This window comes from Thamnophis sirtalis, unplaced genomic scaffold, assembly GCF_051295495.1.
Source record: "Thamnophis sirtalis isolate CommonGarterSnake01/CBP01778 unplaced genomic scaffold, rThaSir2_p1.2 scaffold_7, whole genome shotgun sequence".
Taxonomy (NCBI): domain Eukaryota; kingdom Metazoa; phylum Chordata; class Lepidosauria; order Squamata; family Natricidae; genus Thamnophis; species Thamnophis sirtalis.
In genome coordinates, this window is record NW_028261387.1 from 9,471,009 (window position 1) to 9,497,105 (window position 26,097).

At 37.5% G+C, this 26,097-nt stretch overlaps 1 protein-coding gene across 2 annotated transcripts in view; it reads right to left on the bottom strand.

Annotated features, from left to right (window-relative positions):
- The window catches only part of DPYD (dihydropyrimidine dehydrogenase), a 646,680-nt gene that overhangs the window by 462,673 nt on the left and 157,910 nt on the right, over positions 1-26,097 (bottom strand). For both annotated transcript variants that reach the window (XM_087719294.1, XM_087719293.1), the window contains one exon: positions 11,888-11,975. In XM_087719294.1, the coding sequence (XP_087575420.1) occupies positions 11,888-11,975 (88 nt within the window). The remainder of the gene's footprint in view (positions 1-11,887; positions 11,976-26,097) is intronic.

The window sequence follows — 26,097 nt, forward strand, 5'->3', positions numbered from 1 at the left end:
CTTAGCAACCAAAATGTTGGCTCAGAAACTTTGGCTTTTGAAGCACGCAAGTCTTAAAGCTGTCAAGTTACAAGACCCTTGCACCCCTAACCCTTTAGAGAAAAAAAACCCAGGGATGTTCAAACTTGACAGCTTTAAGACTTTAAGGTTTAGATAGGACTCTTAGAGGAGGGCGGGGGGATTGGTGAGACAGCCAATCATTGAGCAGCAGGCGGGACAAGTGTGGTGCGGACGGGCGTGGGGGGGGGAGGGAGCTGGAACCGGTTCTAAACAGCACTCTAGATTTGTGGAACCTCTTCTATAGAAGAGGTTAGAACTGGCAGGAACCCACCCCTGATTTAACGTCAAGTACCCTTTATATGTACTTAAATTATACAGACATGCTTTCCAATGCATTTTAATCATGCAGCTAGATTGAATTGGACCAAACTATTTTAAAGGGCAAACCAAATTAATTCTCCACCATTATTACTAAAAATCTCCACTGACTTTAGCTAAAGTGGCATGCAGACAACTAGGTATGGGATCACTGCAGGGAAGGGCAGATCACTTCAATACTGCTGACAAGAAAACTGCATGGAAATGGCTATCTGAAGGCTAGAGCAAAGGGCCAAAGACCAGACCAGACTGCTATAATAATGATGTACAAGTGCCAATCATTTCTGTGGTTTTAGTCCCTTAGGACCTAAAGATCTGAAAAAGAATTTGAATTCGGGGCCTGCCATTCATGGAAGCTGAATCCAGTTTTCAGTAGCCATTTTCTTCATTAAAGCTTTCGTTAGTACCTTTTCAGAGCTGTACTATATTCTTGAATCTTTGCCCTGCCAGCATTTTAGTTCCATTACTGGCCTGCATAAAGTCTGACATGTTGAAATGTTTGGACAGATTTTGGTGTCAGATGAGCCTAGACCAGAAAGTTTAGAGTTTAGAGTTTTATTTAGCTTGTATGCCGCCCTATTCCCGGAAGACTCAGGGCAGCTAACAATAAGAAGGGAAGGGGGGTACAAAAATAAAAAAAACAACAATTAAAAATTCAGCAACAGTCATAACATAGGATGGGGCTGGATAATTCAACAGCCTCAGGCCTCCCGGAACAGCCAGGTCTTAATCGCTTTGTGGAAGGCCAGAAGGGTAGTAAGGGTCCGGATCTCAACGGGGAGATCGTTCCATACGGCCGGAGCAGCTACAGAGAAGGCCCTCCCCCCGGGGAGGGGGCGCGAGCCGACATTGGCCGGCAGATGGAATCCGGAGGAGGCCTAGTCTGTGCGATGTAATAGGTCTCTGGGAGGTAAATGGCAGGAGGTGGTCTCTCAGGTAACCAGGTCCGATACCATGTAGGGCTTTAAAAGTACTCTCCTAGTGACCAGAGAACAATGCTAAGCAATAGCAATAGCAATAGCAGTTAGACTTATATACCGCTTCATAGGGCTTTCAGCCCTCTCTAAGCAGTTTACAGAGTCAGCATATTGCCCCCAACAACAATCCGGGTCCTCATTTTACCCACCTCGGAAGGATGGAAGGCTGAGTCAACCCTGAGCCGGTGAGATTTGAACAGCCAAACTGCAGAACTGCAGTCAGCTGAAGTAGCCTGCAGTGCTGCATTTAACCACTGTGACACCTCGGCTAAGCACTCACAAGTAGATTTGGAGGAGATGATACATGGCTACCCTAAGCTTCAAGGAAAGTTGTTTTAGAATGGGAGAGCCTGGACCAAGGAAAACATAAAATACAACAGCCTAAATTGAATATTTTAGGTATACGAGAACTTAGACAATTATATAATTTAAGAAATGAGATTATGCTTCTTAATAATTCTGCTGAAGACATAGTATACAGATAAAACGAATACAATCCACATGGTGTAGAAAAATATTGGGGGGAAAAAATAAAAATGTAAAAAGTGGAGGAAAAGAAAAAAAGAAGGAAAAGTGGGGGGGAACAGAAAGGGAAAAAAGAAGTGTTTTGTTTACTTGGTCTCAAGAATAGTTAAAGATGGACAGTGTGCTAGAATAATAAAGAAATTGATCATGGTGGGGAAAAAAATTATACCAGATCATGAACTATAAGGTTATTTCCATGGCAACAAAAATGAGATAGTTAAAGCTATGGTGATAATGTAAAGTTGTGCAGGCTGGATGATGAGAAAGAGTGAGCAACAAAAGATAGATACTGTTGAATTATGAAATAATAATAATAATAATAATAATAATAATAATAATAATAATAATAATAGATATTGCAATACCAGGTGATAGCAGGGTCGCCGAGAAGGAACATGAAAAAATCGCAAAATACCAGGACTTAAAAATCGAAATTCAACGCCTATGGCACAAACCAGCAGTGGTAATTCCAGTGGTAATTGGCACACTGGGTGCTATTCCAAAAGCACTGGAATTACATTTAAAACAGTTAAAAATTGACAAAATCACCATCAGTCAAATGCAAAAAGCCACAATGCTTGAATCTGCACGCATATTATGAAAATACGTTACGACGTCCTAGGCCTCTGGGTGAGGCCCGACTAGTAACCAATGCCAAATCCGGCGAAACAACTGGCCGCTGTGATACAATTGTATAATAATAATAATAATCCTGCATCAAATAAAAACTACTCTCTCAAGGCAATGACCTGAAAACAGACCTTACTTACTTCAAACATAAGTTATAATTAGATTACACACGGGAAGAAATGACCATGGTTGAAATAACTAGAAAATAAGGTAATGAATGGGATGGATGGATGGATGGATGGATGGATGGATGGATGGACTAAAAAGAAGTACAAGATTATACTTGGAATAAGTCCAACAAGTCCATGGTTGGGGACAATTTGAAGTGACAAGCATTTGTCTTTGAGGATGCCAGGAGATTGCATTAACCTAACTAATTAATTAACTAATCAGAGTTAGGAAGATGATGAATGCCTTATGACCCATGGTGGCACAGCGGTTAGAATGCAAGACTGCAGGCTACTTCTGCTGACTGCCAGCTGCAGTCTCACCAGGGCTCAAGGTTGACTCAGCCTTCCATCCTTCCGAGGTCAGCAAAATGAGGACCCAGATTGTTGGAGGCAATAAGCTGACCTGTAAACCGTTTAGGGAGGACTGTAAAAGCACTGTGAAGCGGTGTATAAGTAAGTGTTATTGCTAAGTGCTATTAAATTTGGAAGTTACAAATCATGCGTTTTTAAACGCTACTTCAGATAGCATGCTGTGAGTAGTGTGCTTCCTGAACAATAGAAGAAGAGGTGGAACAAATGAACGGAGACTATGACAGGCTATCAATATGCATTTTATTTCAGCGATTGATCTTTACATCACATCACTTGACTTGCATCATCAAAACAGTGCTATAGTTTTACACAGCTACAGAAAAAGAACCGTATGCTGGTTCTTGTAATGTCATTTAGTCTTTGTCATCTAGAATGCGAGATATTCTTTCATTGAAGCAGTGTCATCGAGACAGTCTATTCTACATAATTACACTATGGCAACCGAAACCAGCTGTCAGCCATCCTAGTACATTAAGTACTGATAGACATCTTAAGAAAAGTCAGTATTTCAAATACATTAACAACATCCTTACTTTTCTCTTGAATGCATTTGTACTCAGTGACCTGGAAAAAGATCAAGATGAGCAGGGAGGGGGGGGGGAAACCTCAATAAAACTCAACTTTAAAAAAAAAAAACCATGCCTCAGAAATCCTACTAGAAAGGTTAATTAAAATGCATATTTCTATGTAATTATAACTCAGTGCATAGAAGCTGTAAGTTTTTTTTTTTACCCTAAAAAAAGAAGAAAAAATCCCTTCTTCGTGTTAATGATTCCATGTATCATTTTGCTTCTGAACTCTTGGCAGGTTGATTTTTGGCAACAATTTTTTAGTGGCGTGTAGGTGACATCTACCCTGCCTCTAAAATTAAAGACATTTTCTTGAAGCCCCACTTATTAAAATTAAATGTAGCAGTTTTAAATGGCACGCATGAGCGCGCATGGCTTGTGCAAATGAGTAACAGACTTTTCACACACAGTCTCCAATTTGCATGCACAATTTGAGCTGTCATTTTGAGAACAGGCCCTCTCGTGTCTAACGTCTGTGTTTCATTACATTTTAAATCTTAAATGATAGAATTAAACACAAAACAGAGGGAAGGGGAAGAGAGAAGGAAGCACCGTAATAAATAAAAAGGGAGACAAAGAGAGGGAGTGAAAGGAGGGAGTGAAATGAAAAGTTCGCATTTAACAAGGAGCCACAGTAGCATTTTCCAACCTGATGCCCCAGATTTTTTGGGGGGACTACAAGTCCCACCTTCCTCAGCCACAGAAGCAGTAGCTGCCATAGTTAACCACTGATGGGAACCTGCAATCTGAGATATTTTGAAATGGGAATCAAGATAAACAACCGTGGTGGATAGGCGAAATAAATAAACAGTAATGAAATTTGCAGGAAGTGAAAGAAAAAGAATAAAGAAAATTAAAATCTATCTATTCAAGAGTAATGAAACAATCACGATGTCAGGCCTGCAGCGGTTCCTTAAAGAATCTTTGGCCTGCCACAGTCTCATTAAGGGTGGGAATTAGCAAGGGGTAGAATGTGTTGTTTTCAAAATAAAAAAATTCCTTTCTAGAAGCTCAAGGTCATCTTTTGTCTCCGCACCTTTGCACCTGACTGGAAGCAGCTGGGTGTGGATGCCAGCGTGGAAGAAGAAGATTGGACCATGTGATGCATTATGGGCGTGGGGACAAGATCATGAACTTTTAACTGGGTGGGATTCTGATGTAACTTCCAGAATTGGGATTTCATAGCATAATGCCAAGATGTCTGATCTATTAAATTGGAACTTTAAGTATCGTTTTGCTTTGGACTCTGATTTAATTCTACATGATACTTGGAACGCTGACCCACGACCTACTCAAATGTGTAGATTTTTAAGTCTGACAGAAATCTTTTAATGATAAATGTTAAGCAAAAAACCCTCCCCCCAAAAAATAGGAGGGAAAGGAACTATGTATATCTTTGAAAGAAATAAGTGTACAGTTTCCACCTGTCTTGAAATGATAAACAAAATACATTTGTCAGACTTTATGCCAAAATTACCATATACTTACTATGGGTAAGGGCCAAATTAAATTACACCCTAAATGTATTTTCCGTAACAAACTCTGTCAATTTATTGTGCTCTTCTGCTTAGTCCAACTTATCTTCTTTCATCCTAATTAACGTTCAGAGTTTGTCACATGTTTATGTATAATGTTTAATTGTGGAGCCCAAATCTATCCAGCATTGACACAAGAGTGTAAATTATGTCAGTATCTTGGATATACCAGCTTCACAGCATAATTCCAATGACAATTATGAAAATTTCATTTCTCACAAATTATTTACTTTAAATATTAGTTATATAACCTATAGCTTTTACAAAAAAATGGAAACACATAAGTTCTTTTTACTGAAATCAGAAAAAAAAATGCTTTGCTGATTTAAAAGTGTTGAATATGGGACGTAAGAGAATATAATGTAATTTTAAAGAGGGAGAAATATTCCTAAATTGGTTTGTAACTACTCTAAAGATCTGTAGTTGTTTTTTTAATTAGCTTTTTCTTTTTTTCTTTTTCAATCTGTGTGGTCCTTTGCACTTTTATCTTTTTTTCAAGTCATCTCCATATAGTTTCATGTTTATCTTTTACATGTAAAAATCTGTAATAAGCATATTAATAAACAATTTAGATAGATAGTTATACAGTATAAACAGAGACAGAATACCAACTACATGTTAAACTGCAGAGACATGCTTCTTAGAGAACTCACCTGGAAATACATTAATGTGATTAATCTCATAAAAAAGTACTTTTAGGATATTTTTTAATTAAGCTTTAAAGTTTCGTTTCAAATAAATGGGATTTTTTTTTTTTTGGTTTGGTTTTAGTAAGGATGTCATACGTCTACAAATCTTGCCAGCAAATCTTGTCTACAAATCTTACACATTAGTTGAACATTAATTCCAGTCTACAGCAAAACAAGTAGAAATAATTGTAATCTATTATGTTGGTAATGCTACTTTTGTTCAGCATTTGCTAACTAGCTTAGTTAATTTTGATTATCATGGTCTGCATAATCCAGAGGGAGCACATTGCTCAAATTTACTATTTGGGAATTTGTGAGATGATTCTTTCATATCCACACATTTGAACGGACATGGTTAGGATTTCAGGTTGAGTGGATTTATTACAAAAGAGATTATATGTTGCACTATAGTCTAAAGGGACAAGGAAGAACAATGCCTAATTATTATCTCATCTAGCCGTTATTTGTTACTTTCAAATTGTAGAAGAATAACCATGATGAATTATATATATATCAATTATATTATTTATCAGCACAAATACAACAAAATGTAACAAAAAGGCAACAGTAAAAATATTGGGTTTCTGCCTGGATGGTCTCTTGTGACGAGCCGAAGGACAGAGAATGGAAGTAGTGATCTTCCTCCTATATTTGGGCATACCGGGGGTTGTAAAAAAATCTAATAGATACCTTTCACTCTGGCTTCGCTGATAACAGATAAGAGCCTGTGGCCTAATGGCTAAGATCTCTGCCTAGTATGTAATATAGCCCAGGTTCAAATCCCAGTAAGGGTATGGCTAGCTGATGAGAGCTAAATAGCTTGAAATAGATCTATACTAGTCTCCCTTTATTTATTTATCAGCACAAATACAACAACATACATACATACATACATACATACATACATACATACATACATACATACATATATATATATATATATATATATATATATGTTGTATTTTTTGCTGATAAATAAATAAAGCAAAAAATACAACACAAATGTACAAAAGGCAACAGTAAAAATATTGGGTTTCTGTCGTGATGGACTCTTGTGACGAGCCGATTGACAGATATGGAAGCAGTTAGCTTCCTCCCATATATGTGTGTGTGTGTGTGTGTGTGTGTGTGTGTACATATACATACACACACACACACACACACACATACACACACATAAAGGCTTGCAAAAACCTGAAAAAGAAACAAAACTGACCATCCATGGGAACATTCATTTAATAAAAATAAAATGCTACGGATTGTGGTTCACTCAGGTTCATCATTTTCAAAACAGATGAAAACTCTGCAAACGAGTAACCAGCAAATATTTTTTTAAAGGAATATCAAAATAGGAAAGCTAGATACTTTATTTTACCAATGGCAAGAAAGAGACCTTCTTTTGATATAATATGCTTTTCAGGTAGAATCCAATATTGTTTTTCTTCTGGCAGAAATGTTTCTAAGTAGAAGCAAGATGATTTCCCTTCCTACCCTCTCTGCAACCTCTCATATTCTCTCTGCAACCAATTTTGGGGGAAATGCAGGATCTGCAAAACCCTATTTATGCTGGCTTCCACCTTTCTCCTTCCTTTTTCCCCATGTCCAGAAACCTAAGAATTCAAATTTAGTTGGGAAGCAAGAATACCATCTTAGGTATCATCTTCCCGCAACTGAAGGATAGATTCTGAAAGAAAATAACACAGAGAGAGAAAGAGAAAGAGAGAGGGGGGGGGGGAGGGAGAGGGAGAGAGACAGAGAGGGAGAATATTTAAAGCCAGTTGAGAATCTGTAAAAGTTAAAACTCTATTGTATATTAATAATAATGTAATAGCAATAGTAATATACTGCTAGTAGAAATTGATCAATGTAGCACAGAAATACAGGTAATATTTATGCTGTAGTTTAATAATAGTAGTATGTAGGCTTCGGGGTGGGTTCCTGTACCACTTGGTATGCAATAGCAATAGCAGTTAGACTTATATACCACTTCATTGGGCTTTCAGCCCTCTCTAAGCGGTTTACAGAGTCAGCATATTGCCCCCAACAACAATCCTGGTCCTCATTTTACCCATCTTGGAAGGATGGAAGGCTGAGTCAACCCTGAGCCGGTGAGATTTGAACAGCCGAATGGCAGAACTGCAGTCAGCTGAAGTAGCCTGCAGTGCTGCATTTAACCACTGCGCCACCTCGGCTCAGTTGACTGTAAATTGTTCTGCGCATGCGCAGAAACATGTCAGCAATAGCAAAAGAAATCAGGGAACCGGTTCGGGGGCGTGGCCAGCCTAGTCCTCTGCTGGTTCTGCAACCCACTCCAAATCACCACTACCCCTGGTGGGCTTCTATTCGTTTCAGTAACTTAAGAAAGGGTCTTTTTAAAGAAAAAACAACAACACATCAATGGCAACTGAATACCAGGATTGATGCACCTTTAGCTATGATAATATTAGCCTCTGGCATGTTAAGGGCAAGTCCTATTAATACAAATGAGAAATAAACAAGAAGATGCCATGCATCCTTTCATGTGTTTTCCCTTCTTTTACAACAGAGCAAACATTTGCTTTTTAACAAGATTTGTCTTGGTGAAAGCATGAATAAATTATGATCCCTTCAAGCTTCTCAGAAAAATCTTTTTTATACACATCTGATATTTAGTAGCAAATGATCTGTACCGGGGCAAACTCTTATGTTTGTTGTCTTTCTCCTCTCCGTGGCTTACCCACCGCCCAAAGCACCTGGCACAGGATGAGGCTTCTGAAGGTATGTTTCATCTGTTGAGATAGAGTTCAACTGTGTGAACTTGACTATGCAGACGCACACCCCGCACTCCCCTCTCCCCCCCCCCCCCGGAAAGACACACCAATGGAGTCTTCACCCTTTCGGAGGCAGAGATGTAATCCTCTTTCATGAAAAGGGATGAAAAGTTAAGTTTTGGCCTGGGCTAGTACAGAACCGCACTAATTTACAATAGAGTGGCATCTTTTTCTCTAAGAGTTTTGAGGCATGAATCGCAGAGACTGGCAATTCAATTACCCTCTCCACTTAGAAAAGTATTCTTCCCTTTCTTGCCAATTTGAAACCTACAGGAAACGCGATGTAGAAGAGACTTACATTGTGCACGCCCGGGAAATATCTGAAACGCCTCAGGCTTTAGAGAACAAGAATCCCTGACCTTTTATGATTGCTACAGTAGTTTTCCAGCAAAACACACTCCATACAATAAACCTCTTAAATACCTGACAAAAGAATGCATTTGCTATATATTCCAGCAAAAGAAGAAAGGAGAGGGGGGGGGGAGTGTTATAATGAAAGCCGCTTAAATGAATACCTGAGATTTCTACAAACTCTTTATTATTTCACGGGAGACCCTGTTTAGGAAGCAATGATAAAGCCACTAACACGGAGTAGGAACCTGAGCACTGTACTTTCTCATACCTCCCACATCCAGGTCTGTTTTTTTTAAAACCGTGGGTGCTTTCTTAGCACGTAGACAGTTAATATATACAGGGGGGAGAACTATAGTATCTCCCACCCCATCTATGTTATTGCTTTTCCTTTGATCTCAAGCACTGGTCCAACCTCTGAAGTCTGCTACTCGCTCAGGATGCGAGCGGAACAAGGCTGCTAGTTAATACTTCCACGGCATTACACTGAAACCAAATTATATATATATATATGGGCATATAAATTAAACAAACAAATAAATAAGCGACAGACAAAACAGCTTTGTACCTCTAAGACTAACGGCATCATTATTGCAAAAGCTCCCACCAGATGTGTTATGGTCCGGAGTTAAAATGCACTATATACCAGAAAACAGAGACTCCGGGGAATGTACTCATCAATCAACAACCATTAATATTAAAATTTAAGGCACTTTCTCATTTTCCAAAGTAAAGGCAATACATTATATAGCCTCCTGTATTGTGCTGTGTTAAAATTGAGTCTTGTGAATCCACAGTAGAATTCCTTGCATATACAACTCTACGACTCCCTGTATGATATAAATCATAGAGATACATTCTTTTGGTCCCCACCCTTCCCACAGTTGACTGAACTGATATGTTAAAATTTTGTTTTGTTTTGTTTTTGAAGTAAATAATATTGTCAATCTACTAAAATAGTAGGAACTGAATTGGTACAATATTCTTGATTATATAATATTTAAGTCGCAATTATATTCCAGGTTTGACAGATCTGGAACTGAATCCTCAGCTACCATTTTTCTGTTCTAAAGACAACAACTTAAAACAACTTCAACACACGCAATGTTCTGATTGCACCACAAACGCAGTAGTCATCCTTACCTTTCACAGAGGCACTGAGTTTTATAAATATGAGCATGATAGTGTAGAATAATCATATCCAAGGACCAGTGGTGGGTTTCAAAAAAGTTTGGAACCTCTTCTGTAGGTATGGCCTGCTTTCCAGGTCGACTGGTGGAACCTCTTCTAACCGGTTCAGTAGATTTGATGAACCGGTTCTACCAAATAGGTGCGAACTGGTAGGAACCCACCTCTGCCATCCATAGATGCTCATAGTGCCGGGTGAATTCTAACATGTATACTGATTGAAAGGCTGGAGTAGAACCATGGCGACCCAGTTCTTGCCTATACTGATCTGTGGAAGTTTATCAATATAACTGAACTTCAGTTACGTTATCTTTGAGCTTGTTTTAGTACATTATCTTTCTATGTGAATAACACTGAGAATAACAATGGAGAAAGGAATACAACATGCACTTTAAGCTATGAAATAAAGGTAATCAGAAACCTAACAAAAATATATACCATAAATAAACACAATCTGGAGAGAAGAAAACCAGGATTTAATGGAGATTTTCTCTCAACTTCAAAAAGCCTCTGCTGCATATATCCTACTAGCTAATGCCAACTGACTCAAAGGAGAAGAGAAGTTACTACAGGTTCTCAACCTCTGGGATCCAATTCCTACAGGGTAACCATCCAAAATTGAAAAGGGCTATAAAGATTATAGTTTGGTATGGCATACAATCAAGGTTAAAACCAGGTGCCATTCAATATTCTCTGTATTAGTTTCACTCCATCCATATAACTGAAATTGATGCTGCTTACTACCACTTAGTATCTAACTGTCCCATTCTTTAAAAAAATCTCCCTATACAGTGACATTATAGAACATACAACAGATAGTGAATACAGTACAATATGTCTATGTATGTATATGTGTAGCAGAGGTAGGTTCCTAACAGTTCGCACCTATTCGGTAGAACCGGTTCGTCAAATCTACCGAACCAGTTAGAAGAGGTTCCACCAGTGGACCCGGAAAGCAGGCCACACCTACAGAAGAGGTTCCAAAAAATTTTGAAACCCACCACTGCCACACACACACACAGAGAGAGACAGACAGATTGACACAGAGAGAGAGAGAGAAAGAGAAAGAAAGGAAGAAATAAATAAAGAAAAAAAGAAAAAAGAAAGAAAAAGAGTGAGAGAGAGATGAAAGAAAAAAGAAAAAAGGGGCAGCGAGACAAAAGGAAGGAAAGAGAAAGAGAGAGAGAGAGAGAGAGAGAGAGAACACACATGGCCGGCAAGCCACTCCCACCAGGTCACATGGCCGGCAAGCCACTCCCACAAAGGAGACCACACCCACAGAGTAGGTTCCAAATTTTTTTGAAACCCACCACTGATGTGTATACACAGAGAAGCATACATACATACATGCGCACATGCATACACACACACAAACACATGAAATACAAAACAATATCCGTTAAGATATATTAAAACCAAAACCCATAGAAAGATATTTGAGAGTCAATGTACTATATACCAGCTATGTATTTAGCATACAGTATCTCCGCAGGAAAGTAGCAAGAATAATTATGCAATTAAGAAAAGTCTGCTAAATTTTGTAATAGCTGCTCCAAACATTATTTCATTAAGCTACACACAAAGATAAGGGCTGTAATTCAATCATAGAAAATAACTGCAGCCACCGCAGCTTTTGCTTTTCATTTCTTTTTCTTCCTGCTTTTCTTTTTCCTCTGCCTCTTTTTTTTTTTACCTTGTTTGCAATACTTGTGATAAATGACTTGATGTCTAGATTAGTTGGGCAGCTCTTCTGACAGGGGGCATCTGCACACTTTAAGCACCTGGGGAGGAAAGTAAATGAGTTAGAGTGACTTAGAGCACAAAGCACTGCCAACAACATACAATTTTTCCATGTACCTGACAGAAGCTAATCAATCTAAAAATTAATAATACTCTACTGTTCGGGCAGAAATTCAAAAGGGTTCCCATGGGTAAGTGCTATTATCCCCATGTCACAGACAGGTAAACCAAGGCAGCTGATCCCAGATCATTCAAATCTTGAAAGTGAAAAGCAAACCACCCATAAAATACAATTCCCCAGTGAATGTATTTGTTATGATTTGTATTATGCGATGACACCCTTCTGCAGAGTCGTTATTTCAAACAGGCGAAAGCAACATGTAGCACTAAGCCAGCAGGTTTTAAGTCACTGCATTCCCTGCCCAGCTTGCAGAGTCCAGATGATTCTTTTGTTTTTCTATTTTTTAATCACCTAACATTTAACATTTTTTGGCATATTCCATCAAAAACAGAAGAGGACAGAACAAATCTAACACGGAGAATAAGATATACCGAATTCAGAATTATTAATTCTTGAATACTTTAGAACTTTTGTTTTAAAATGGATAAGGATAACAATGAATTTATGTATACTTGATAGAGGATTGGTGATATAATGTATAACTCTAAGTATATATGATAAAGATATTTTGTTGTTGATAAATAATTTTAATAAGTAATTAAAAATTGGTATACACACACACACTAGATAGATAGATAGATAGATAGATAGATAGATAGATAGATAGATAGATAGATAGATAGATAGATAGATAGATAGATAGTGTCACAGCCCCTGGTATGCCCAAATATGGGAGGAAGCTTACTGCTTCCTATCTCTGTCTATCAGCTTGTCACAAGAGACCATCCAGACAGAAACCCAATATTTTTACTGTTGCCTTTGTTACATTTTTGTTGTATTTGTGCTGATAAATAAATAAAGGGAGACTAGTATAGATCTATTTCAAGCTATTTAGCTCTCATCCACTAGCCATACCCTTACTGGGATTAGAACCTGTGCTGTATTACATCTTAGGCAGATGTGTTAACCACTAAGCCACAAGGTTCTCCTCCTTTATCATGGCTAACTGATTCTGCCCAAGATGTAATACAGCACAGGTTCTAATCCCATACATACATACATACATACATACATACATACATACATACATACATACATATAAATGAAGTGACTATTTAGAATACCTTGTTGAAAAATGACGGAATAACATCTTTGTTTCAATGTAGGATGTACAAGGACAATAATCAACATAAGCATACTTGATAGTTGATTGGTAGGATTATACGTCATTGAAAACAGTGATATACAAATATAAATAGTTGGGTTTTTTTTTCATATCGGGATATGTGATTATATAAAGGTATATTGTTATTAAACAGACAAGCAAGAATGTAGGGGAATTAGGTTTATTGAGAAAAATATATTAATTGTAATTGAATATACACTGTACAATGAAAGTGAGGTATCTAGTTATATTAGATGAAAAATCTGTGATTGTAAATGTAATTGAGAATATGGATGCATAAACACTTGTAATCAAACAACCTGCTGTATGTAATGGATGAGAATTTTTTTTATGTTGTTTTTTTATGTTTACAAATAAAAACAAATTGCAAAAAAAAAGAATTATTAATTCTATTCTGGGCATTTCCACAATATAAAACTTTCATAAATATTGGCAATAACAATATTGCCTAACAATAGTTTAAAAAATGGATAAAGAGCAAATATATATATATATATATATATATATATATATATATATATATATATATATATATATATATATATATATATATATATATATATATATATATATATATATATATATATATATTGTTACATTTTGACACAAATAAGTGTGTGTGTGTGTGTGTGTGTGTGTGTACACACACACACACACACACACACTTATTTGTGTCAAAATGTAACACTAATCCAGTGTTTCTCAACCTTGGCTACTTGAAGATATCTGGACTTCATTCGCTGGCTGGGGAATTCTGGGAGTTGAAGTCCAGACATCTTCAAGTGGCCAAGATTGAGAAACACTGCACTAATCTATGTCATATACGTAACAACCACAGTTCAGATCAGAATTTCTGTTTTTAAGTGAGGCAATTGTTGAGGCACCCAATTTTAGAATCTGTTTAGCCACAGTTGATAAGTGAATCACTGTGATTGTGAATCATGTGGTCCTTAAGCAAATCCAGTTTTCCCGGTTGATTTTGCTTGCTGGAAGCTGGCTAGTAAGGTTGTAAATGGCAATTGTATGAGCCCAGGATGCTGCAACCATTGTAAATACATGTTGGATTCCTGGCGACCACAATTTGATCACATGACCATAGGGATGCTTTGTAGGTTGTAAATATGAGGACCGGTTTTAAATCCCATTTTTTCAGTGCCGCTGTAACATTGAATGGTCACTAAATGAATTATTACAAGTCAAGGACTACCTGTACTGCCATTTGAACAAGCTCTGCACTTACAGCGATCCTATTCTCAAGAGGGTGGTTTACTAGTATGTCCAAATAAATCTATTTCAGGCTTTGGTTTGCAATTCTGATAGATTTGGATAATTGGTTTGAGCTCCGAGCTTAGCAATTTGATTGCAAAAGTTTTGTCCCCATTCAAGGAAACATCTTCAGTGTACTTTGAATTATTTGGATAATCTACAGTAATGTTAAATTATGGTTTAACTTGCAATCAAAGGAGATCATACTAGAGTCATCAACATCATCATCATCATTAGATCGTATACAGAGCACATTGCCAAGAAGTGTTTTCCATTGGTTTTGATCATTTACAGCATCTCTGGCATTATTCCAAGGGATAGCAGTAATCTTAAGAACTCCTTTAAGTGTTTGGGCACCTGGTTTTATGCACTATGCATAAAATATGGTCAACAAACTGCATTTGACGTTCATTCACACTCAATAGGTGTTCTAAAACTAATCTTTGTAGTACCTCTTCCTTAGGGATGTGGTCACAATGTGAGATGTGGAAGATCGTCAAGCAGTGTTGTGGGAGAACATTTAACTGTTTAATTATGGTTGTACACTTCCATGCTCCACAAATATATATTGCAGTTGGTATAACAGCACTTTTTTTTTAATTGAATTTTTTTTTTAAAAAAAACTTTTATAAATGTTTACTTCCCACCCCCTCCTCTCCCCTCCCAAACCCCACCCCTCCCAACCGTCCCTCCCCCGACTTCCCAGAACCAATACAGGGTATAAATCTTTAACAAAAATATTCTAAAGTAAACTTAAAAGTAGAAAATTAATATCCTCTATCATTTGAGCTTTAACTCCTCTTTGCTAGGCTAGCTCTAAACAGATTATGTCATTCCTTGTTGCCTCAGTCATACTTGAAATATTAGTCATTCTTGAATAGTAGGCAAATCTTCCTTCTTCCAGTATTGCGCCACCAACAGTCTTGCTGCAGTTATTAAATGCAAAATCAAATTAGTCTCTATAACAGTGCAATCAGGTATAACCACACTTTTGAAGAGTTTTATCTTTGTAGTAATACTTATGGCTGTGTGAACCAAATTGGGCGAATGCACTGAAATATGGCCATTGCCATTCCAATTTGATGGTTAATGTTGTGATGTGTACCTCCATTCATAGATATAATGCTATCAAGCAGAGGTGGGGGACTGCCGGTTCGGCCCAGTTCGGCCGAACCGGTAGTGGAATTCAGGCCTGTGTTGCAGAATCAGTAGCAAAAGCAATAGCAATAGCAGTTAGACTTATATACCGCTTAATAGGGCTTTCAGCCCTCTCTAAGCAGTTTACAGAGTCAGCATATTGCCCCCACAGTCTGAGTCTTCATTTTACCCACCTCGGAAGGATGGAAGGCTGAGTCAACCTTGAGCCGGTGAGATTAGAACCGCTGAACTTCAGATAACAGTCAGCTGAAGTGGCTGCAGTACAGCACTCTAACCACTGCGCCACCTCGGCTCTAGCGACCCAGGCTTGACACGCCCCCAAACCAGTTCCCTCGCTGCCGTGTGGGTGCCACCATTTTGAATTTTAGTGACTGCGTGTGCACAGTTCACGGTAAATTGTTCTACACATGCACACAGAACAATTTACATTGAACAGCGCACATATGTGCAGTGCGCATCTAGCACACATTGCAAACCGGCAGTAACGCCATCAGCAACCCACCCCTGCTACCAAGGTAAGTAAATTGTTGGACTTCTGTAGTTCTAAACTTTCTATAATCTGGAGAACCCTTCTCACTTTATCCAGACTTGGGACTGTTTGGGTTACCTCAAAACAAAGTTGGCCCTGGTGGAGTTTCATACTAAAGTAACAACAGCTAAAAAACAAGGATCATATGGGCATGTTTTGAAAAGAAAAACAGGAAGTCTAAAGATTAGAGATGGGGAGCAGCCATCTTCAATTCACAGGGCAAGGTTCCAAACCATAATACTGATATCATGGTTTATCATATATTGTTTTCATTTGCCCCATACCCAAAAGATATATTTGAAGTAAGATAAATCATGCCACATAGAAATGGCATGAGCAGGTTCTGTTAAATCATCTTTAACAATCAGGGACAAATGATCAATCTTCAAAAGGTTATAGAAGAATGCAAACTTATTCCCATCTTATGAACTTAAATCAAAATCTATAAGATTCCTTGCTCTTAATCAACTTCACTCTGATCTAAGCATTCCTTTGTTGTTGTTCTTTTAAATCTATTTTTCTACTTGCAAAATGGCAGGGCGGTAGAGTCAGACATAAATACATGAGGTGACTTCTGGCAAATCAGTATTCCTCCGCTTTCCAGAAAATTTTACTGATCTGGAAAATAGGAACTGTAGAATTGCTCTGTTTTACTTGCTCCAAGTATCACAGTTATTAACATGCATTTTCTAAAAGCTAAGAGGTAGAATACCATGTCATAAAGTACGAACTCATACTTTTTAAGGCGTGGTGAGTAGCAATCTCCCACATTCAGACCATTCTTATGATTATTCAAAGAATAATCATGTCATATTATTTATAATCAGATGTTGAATGTGAGGTGGTAAACTTATTTTTAAGAAAAGTAAGAAGAGTATTCCATCCGTAATATAATCTTTACTCAAGAAAGAGAGTAAAAAGATATTCAAAACAGAATTGAGAAAATGTAGAAGTGCCATAACGTTCAAGAGGAGAATATGGTTCAATGTGAGAGGTACCTTTTGAATAAAATATAGGTAAATTCAACTTTAAAGTTCAAATTTATGAGAAAACAATGTGTAAGCCTCTTTGGCTCCTCTAACAAAGGAGAAGAGGAATATAATTTTGTCAAAGTAGACAATCTTGGAAGACATTACCAGACTAATCACCATTCAAAGCAACTGCCTGTTAGATTCAACCAGGAAAGGTAAAATAAAACAAGATCAAATCAAGATTCACCAGGAAGCCATTATTATTATATATATATTTTGCAAGCAACTGTCAAATGACCAGCCAATCAGAGAGCTGGTAACAGGGAACATTTGCATATATAACACTACGGCACGTGTATAATGGCGTCATTATGCATCTTTCACCAAACACTACACATCTCCATATTTTATTTTATTATTATTATGGAGCTGGCTCATAAATAACAGCTGTTGAAAATGTCAAATGTTAATGAGGCAGGGCAATGCAAGCCTGAAATTTGTGGCATTGGCTGGGAAGGGAGGGGGGCTGGAAGTGCTGCGAATATGCCAGTATAGACAGAGTCTTATAACAACACCATCTTCCAATTCTCAGAGCACTCTGCAGACTAAAGTGCATCAGTCCGCCATTAATCCCACTTATCACTCTGACAGCTCAGTAATTACACCACTGCTACAGCCCAGGTACTGCAGTTGTAATAAAATATCAAACGCTGTGCAGGATGCATGCTGGCGAGATGTTTTATTAAACTTTGGGGGGGGAGGGGGGTCTTGATCATCAAGTGACATTAATGTTGACCTATTTTTTTCTATTTGACAATAAATTAGCCTTTGACCATGCCATAATAGATATTACAGAGTGCATTTACTGTTCCCAAACAGCAAAAGGTGCAGAATTCCAAGGAACTGGCGTAAAATAAGACAGTAGGAGAGGCATGTTAGAACATTATTACCTAAATGGCTATAAATGATTGATATAGTGAGAAATCACAAGCATGGCTCTACACTTGGAGTGAAATGCAACAACAATTACAAAAACAACAACAAACAAACAAACCACTCTATAACCTATGTAAATTATTCCAGAGAAACAATGATATTTTTTTTCTATAAAATTTCTATTATTTTGAACTTCCATGCTTCTGATGTCTTCCGTTGCCTTTCGAACTGGATGCATTATCATTTAAATTAAATAATTCTGAGGAAAAATGAAAGAAAACATTTCAAAAGTCATAAACGTATACAGCATCCAAACCCACACATATTTATTTCCACGTTATTTTGAAAAGAGAAGTACTCTATCCAAACTAGATCGAGGAAGACGAAGGCTAAATTAATGATCTAAACCTATCGTTTATAAAAAAAATAATTATTATTTATTTGGACTATAATTACTATGAATTTATGAATGTGTATATACTCATAAAATGTGTCGCTGTGTATGTGCTCCTAAAATTTGTTCTGCCTAGATGGCATCTCTTTCTTAATGGTACAAGAATGGGCACCTATCCTGTTTTATCACAATGCAACAGGTGGGCAAAGCATGTTTAATATCCTTAAAGAATGAACACTGAAGAAGCACGTATCATTTTAATTTTAAATGAATCCTTTTACAAAAAGTTATTTCTTAATAACTTTAAATAAATCCTTTTACAAAAAGTTATTTCTTTATGAAAACACACTCAACAATACACTCATAGCAAAAGCACCTACTTGGGAAGATGAGAAACAGTGGGGAAAAATCTACTAGTGTCAAAAATAAGTACACAGGTTTCCTGTTCAATGGACTGTATGTCCTACTTAAATGTCAGTATACTGTAATCAATGCACTCTGAATCACTATTCATTGAAGAGATCATTTCTGCTTCAACTATAAGACAATTAAAATACAACAAAGAACACTGAATCAGACAAAAAAGCAAATAACTTTTCTTTTTATTGTTATAATTGTGCTGGTTGTTACATGTTTTTGCCTATAGCAAGGAGGCTATAACATTTTAAATTTTAAACACCCCAGAATTGTCCATTATTCACTTAATATTACACAAAAACACTTCTGTTCATGCAACAAGTAAGTTGTTGCTTTCTGACCTACACATACCAGCCTTCCAATGTAAATATAAGAAAATCATAGGACGTAAATGGGAAAAATAAATTAGCAAACACGCGAATAGCAATAGCACTTAGACTTATATACCACTTTACAGTGCTTTACAGCCCTCTCTAAGCGGTTTACAGTCTCAGCATTTTACCCACCTTGGAAGGATGGAAGGTTGAGTCAACCTTGAGCCTGATGAGATTTGAACTGCCAAATTGCAGCCAGCTGGCAGTCAGCAGAAGTAGCCTGCAGCATTGCACTCTAACAACTACACCACTGTGTAACCTCAAAGCTGCAGTTCCTGTCACTATTTTTTAATAGTGACAAATTTTACTTCCTACCCCTCTTAAAAAAGAAACGGTCTCAAGCAAAATAAATGCATTTGTTCCCTTTGCAATTAAATATGCATTCTTTTCTCTAAAAAAGAACAGTTTGGAATATTCTTAGAATTGTGATTAAAAAAAACCTCAGAAAGATCAGTAGACATGACATTTCAGTGTCAATCTGGATGTGACCCTGAGTTATCTAAGTTTTACTTTTTAAAAAATAGAAAATTAATTGCCCCCCTCCCCATAAAACTAATAAAATACTTCAAAGTAGGGCTGATAAGATAGTATATAAAAATAAGGAAGAAGAATGGAAGCTTTGAAATTGTCAGCTGCTCAAAACAGCAGCGTAACAAATGATTTATATGGCAGGAGTCATCATCATAATGATGATTTGTATTTCTGCTTATAATTATTTCTTAATTTGTATTTGTAGCTGCAGAAAAGCCAGCTATATGGCTTATGAATTTTATGCAAATCTATGTCCTTTAGCAAATACATTTCCTCTTCTTTGCTAACACTTACGTGGCCTCTCTACCTGAAAATATTTTTATCCTAATCTCAGCATTTCTGTCCAACGAATCTCCCATCTAAAGACTTTTGCAGTTCTATTGGCTATTTGGATTTGACGTAGAAAAAAATAAACATTTAAGGCTGCCTTAAATATGCCTCTTTTAGTCAATGGTAGAATGGTCAAAGGCATAGCTGCCAACTGATATTTTTAGATCTCTTCATAAGCCCTGCTTTCTGACAAAACCTTTCAAATTCACAACCTTTCCTCAAGCATCCAATATGGAACACCGCTACGCATTCAATGGGGAAATTTTTCTCTTTTTTTTAGAATATACTTTTTTTATTTTCCATTTTCATAACATACAATCACATGTATACTATTACATAGCCAGTATCCTATTGTATTAAGTGGCAATTACATCAGTTCCTCTTATCATCAACACCCAAAGATAAAAACCCATTATTAGCTCTTCTGCTCTCCATACACCTCTTTCTTCTACCTCTCTCCTACCTCCTTTCTTCCCTCCAGCATCCTTTCCTACTCTACTTCCCCTTCCTTTCTTCTTCTCCTCTCTCTACATTCCACTCCTCCTTATCCTCCTCATCTTACCCTCTTACCCTCTCTCCTATCCCTCTCTTCCCATCTTTCTTCTCTCTTCTGTTTCCCACTCTTCCTCCCATTGGTGTATTTCCGCTTCTGAGCAAACTCCAATCTATGTTGATGGTATTTATACTTCCATAACAATATACTTAACATATCCTAGTTTTAAAGAAAAAATAAGAGAAGACAGTATACATGTGCAATCATATTACATTAAAATGAGGACCCAGATTGTTGGGGGCAATATGCTGACTCTCTGTAAACCGCTTAGAGAGGCCTGAAAGGCCTATGAAGCGGTATATAAGTCTACTGCTATTGCTATTGCTATAAAATCTAACACCCCTCGTCAAACCTCCCTCCCTCCCCCCCAACCCCCCTCCCCCCAGCCTTCCCTCCAATGGGAAAAATTTTCATGTGCATAACTGAATCTGCTTTGGCTTCCACATGGCTGAACTACTGTTGTTCTGAAATAACTGTTCTTGTTCTCAAATAGACTAGAAATCAATCTGATCTGTACCAACTGCACTTGAGTGGATGCAAAGTTCATTTGGAATAAATAAAATACTTTCTGGGCCATTCAAAATGCTGAAATTGTATCTTTGACAGTCTCATACTGGCTACACAATGCCCTAAAATAAACCCTTACTGTAACTACGTGGGTAACTTGACCTGTGTCAAAATTTTAACTTGTTGCCTCTGGAATCATGCTTAAGATATTGAAACCTTTTGTCTTTTTACCCTCAACACTGATCCGGAGAGTGATCCCTCTTTGCCTATTATCTCTGCTGCAAATGCCCCGAATAGTTTTTTAACCCAGGGTTGTCTGACGATACATGTTGCATCACTATGTGAGTCCTGGTAAAAGACAACATGGAAGCTATTTAAAAAATCATTATGCATGCAGAAGCTTTTCTCCTGCAGGTTTCTATACTGAATCTGCGAACATCTGCAAGAGCTGATCTGGTTGGACCAAGAAACTGTTTCTGAGCTGACCAATACCTAGATATTATTTCATTGAACAAATCTTATCCTTGTTTGGAAATAATTTACACCAAACTATATGAGGGTAGACCAAGCATTTCTTTTTTTTTTTAATTTTTATTTTAAACACATAAACACATCAACAAAAACAAACACATGACTTAAAACAACATAGGAACAAGAAGTTCCATCGTATATCATACAGCAGTTCCGTATCGGTTTCTTTACAGTTAGTGTTTTCCCTTCTATACATTTCTATCTTGCATTCATGGTCTCCTTAATTGTTATCCATTTTTATGTGCTATTCTATATTTATTTACCTTAGCTATTTATAACAAAATATTGTTTACCTATATTATGCTTTATATTCTTACTATCATTTATTCTCTTATATACAATTATAGATATACATTCACATGGTTATTCTTTTTCTTCGCCATTCTTATACTTTCGTTATTCCATTTAAAATGTTATAATATACAGTTTGGGTTGCTTTGTTTACCATCCCTAGCGCCTGTTGTAACACCACCTCATTTCCCCCTTCTTTTCTCCTTACCTCTCCTTACCTCTTTCTTCTTCCCTTGCCTCTCCTCCACTCTTCCTCTTCCCTTCCTACTATCTCTCCTTCTCTTTCTCTCTCTTCCACCCTCCTCTCCTTTCCCTTCCTTCTTCCCTCCCTTCCCTACTTCCTTCCTCCTCTCCTTCCCCTTCCTTACCTCTTCTCTATTCCTGCTCTCTCTCTTCCTCTTCCTATCCACTCTCCTTCTCTTTCTCTCCCTTCCACCCTCCTCTCCTTACCTCTTTCTTCTTCCCTTACCTCTCCTCCACTCTTCCTCTTCCATTCCTATTATCTCTCCTTCTCTTTCTCTTCCTTCCATCCTCCTCTCCTTTCCCTTCCTTCTTCCCTTCCTTCTCTACATCCTTCGTGATCAACATTCTTTAATTTTTTTCACAAGAAATTCGAATGCAAAATAATTAATTGGTATTGGTTGAACGATGTTTTTCTGTCCTGCCTTCCAGACAGAATGTATGGGATAGATATTTAAACTGTCCTTCCCAAGTTATGTAAATAACTACACCAGTTTTCAGTGTTAAAATGTTTTATGTATTGTAAAGCTTACCTTTATTTATTCTGTAATTATAAACTGCCTCAAGCACTCTGAGAACTGCCTTCTATTAAAAAAAAATTTTTTCCAAAACTAAAAGAAATAAATCCGTATTAGTGAGATTTCCTCCAGTAGTTGATTGATTGGTTCTCAACATGTTGTTCACTATTGTTGTTCACGCCTCTGAGTAATTAAACATCGTAGGCAAGCATGTCATTGGTCTATAGCTTCCTGGTGTTGTCCATTTTGCCGAGTCTTCTGAATCAGGTAAGTTTTGCCAGTTATTAAACGACTCTTGATGTCTCCTTCATGCAATACTTTATTAAGCTATTTAGCTATACTTACATGGAAACTAGTTAGAGATTTGAGCCAAAAACCATGCAATTGATCATTTCCAAGAAATGTCCAGTTCTTAATCCTTTTCACTCACTTTTTAAACATTTCTGCTGTTAAAATTAGGCTTTCCGTTCAGGTATTACTTAAATCATCTTCATGTTATTTTATCCATCTAGCATTTTATTAAAGTCTTTTTGAGTTTCCCACAGATCTCCCCCAAATTAGACTGTTTCCATTTTGTTTGGTTTTCCATGTTCAGAATTTCTATTGCCATTTATATAGGTAGAATTGCCTCTTATCTGATTGAGATAGCTTATTTTAGTTAAATTGGATGAATCGTATGTCATAGTGTTGACTTTTCCCGGCTATTGCCATTATTTGTTACTTTATTATTTCCAAAACTTGTTCAAATTTTCTGCTGCAAAGCCAATATTTTTTATTAGACTTATATTCTTCAATTTTTGTTCTTTCACATTTTTTAAATGACTTGCATCTGATATTAATTTCTTTACTTGGCCTCCAATCTGATCTTTGACTTTGGGATTTAATATGATTCTGCCTTTGGTTTTCTAATTTCGATATCTATTTATTCTATAACCGCCACTGCTGTACTCTAGGCAATCTGATTGGTCTGTTTGATAAATATTATTTTAATCCTTGCAAGCATCTTATTCACACTCTTAATTACAGATGCTAGGCCTTTTTTTTTTTTTTGCACTATTTTCAATGCTGGCAATCTTTGTCTTTCTACTGGTAATTCTGCGTATGCCATAAACCTCTCTTTAAATTCTTCTTGTAGGGAGGTCAGTTCATAATGCAATGTACACATGATCCCTCACACACACACCCGCATTCTCACCACCCACCCAAATGTGGGCACAACTGCCACACATACATGTGACCACCCCCCCTGGGCGGGCGGGGAGAAGCACATGTGTGTGGGACACTCACATTGCATTTTTTGGCCTCGCACGGTGCCCCGCACCCCGTTTTGGCATCAACCTGGAAGTCAAAACAGGGGACGAGGAGTGCTGCGGGAGGCCCAAAAATGCAATGCAAGTGTCCCCCACAAATGTGTTCCTCCCCCCCCACATGTGCACGTGTGTTCCCAAAACTTGTGTCCCCTGCATGCGCAGCAGAGACCCAAGGAGCAGCTGGCCAGAGGGAGGCGCGTGCACATGCACAGTGGAGCTGGGCAACGGCTGGTGTGCCCTCACAGAGGGTTCTGCATGCCACCTGTGGCACACATGCCATAGATTCATCATAACGGCTATATAATTTCATTATCATTAATCTAGGGTAGCCAAACTAGACCAAGGACCACCAGGTGAAATGACAGACAATTCTCCCCAAGTCCTTTTAGAGTACACAAAATGCACACTTTGAAGAAACAGTCTATGTGCACGGACCTATTTATGAAAGATTCTTTAAAAACAAATGACCTCTGGATGAGTGATTCTGATCCAGATTAGGACACCATTCTCTCTTACAATTACAAAACAAGAAGTTACATGATGATAACCATTCTTATATTGCTCAATCTGGCATTTACAAGATATATAATGTTGTAATGGTTATATTTTATCATTAAAACACAATTATGCACATTTCGCTGGGAAACAAAATGTCTTGCTTGTGGAATTTTCAATAAACCATTTGTTTGGCTATGTATACCCTAAGAATCTTGGTTTAGATTGGCTTGTTTTGACCCACTACAGCTCTATTTATAAACAAAGAAAGAACATCCAGAATGACTTTAGAGATGAAATACATTCAAGAAACACTCAAGTACTGCAATTATTCTATTGGAATTATATTCTTGCCTCAATCATACTCTGAGACTGATTCATTTGTCTTAAGATTCCCCTCAATCTGAATCAGTCCCAATTTCTAACTTCCCCCCCTCCTATAGCAACTTCCTAACCCTGTATTTTCCATGTTATTTTTCTTCTGAACATCCCCGTTCTGACAAGTCTGCTTCCCTGAGGCATTACCTTTCTCTATCCTCATTTTTGTGTGTGTCAAAGCTAAAATCAATGGAGGTAAAGTTAACTTGTTCCTAAGAAGATCACCTACAGCATAATCATAAAAACAAGGAACAAAGAAAGGACTGTTTGATAGGGAGACATTTTCAAAGTTCTCAAAGGATTCAAAGCCTAAAGTACTGTTAAGGAGTACTACCTGAGGAGATAACAGTCTCCAAAAACTCTACAGCAGCCAGTTATATACTAACCAATTCCATTAAGGGCATAGCTTTGTCGGTGAAATCTCACTCTGCATCTCAGTGGAACATTTCCCCCCTTCCTTTCTCCTTTTCCTTGATAGTAACAGGATAAGAAAGATAATAGTTCTTTCTTTCATAAGCGTAGCTTCCAAAATATCTTTTGCGCTGTTTGTGGCGGACATGCTTTTAAATAATAGGGTGTTTGTGAAACATTTTGTCTTAGGGGTTTTTTTTTTATGTTCAATTTTCATTGCTTTGTGAACACTGTAGGAGAAAAATTGAGTTAGTTCTATGGTGGCAAAAAAAAAGAGAGGATTCTGGCAGTCTGGTAGCACTTTTTCCAACTAACACATATTATTAAAAAAAAAAGCTTTTGTGAGCTGCATCTCACTCCATCAGGTGTAAAGAGTGGCTAGAGTGATGTAAGAATTAAATTGGGGTAAGGCATGGAGAAGGGAGGGGAAGGGAGGTTGGTTATGAAGAGGCATCACTGCTGTTTTTGATTGTAAGGATCTGCTTCAGGTTGAGTGGTGGTCTGGAGGTAAGTATGGGCCCACCATCTGCATTTTCACACTGGGTGGCGGGCCCATACTTGATAATATGGGAACCAGACCCTGCACCAAACCCACATCTCTATTTTGCCCCTCTCCACCTGCACCACCAACATAATCACAGCCTCTACAAGTACACCCCAAAGATTAGAAGCACCTGTACATAGTCTTCCTCTAATGTGATATATGCCACCACATG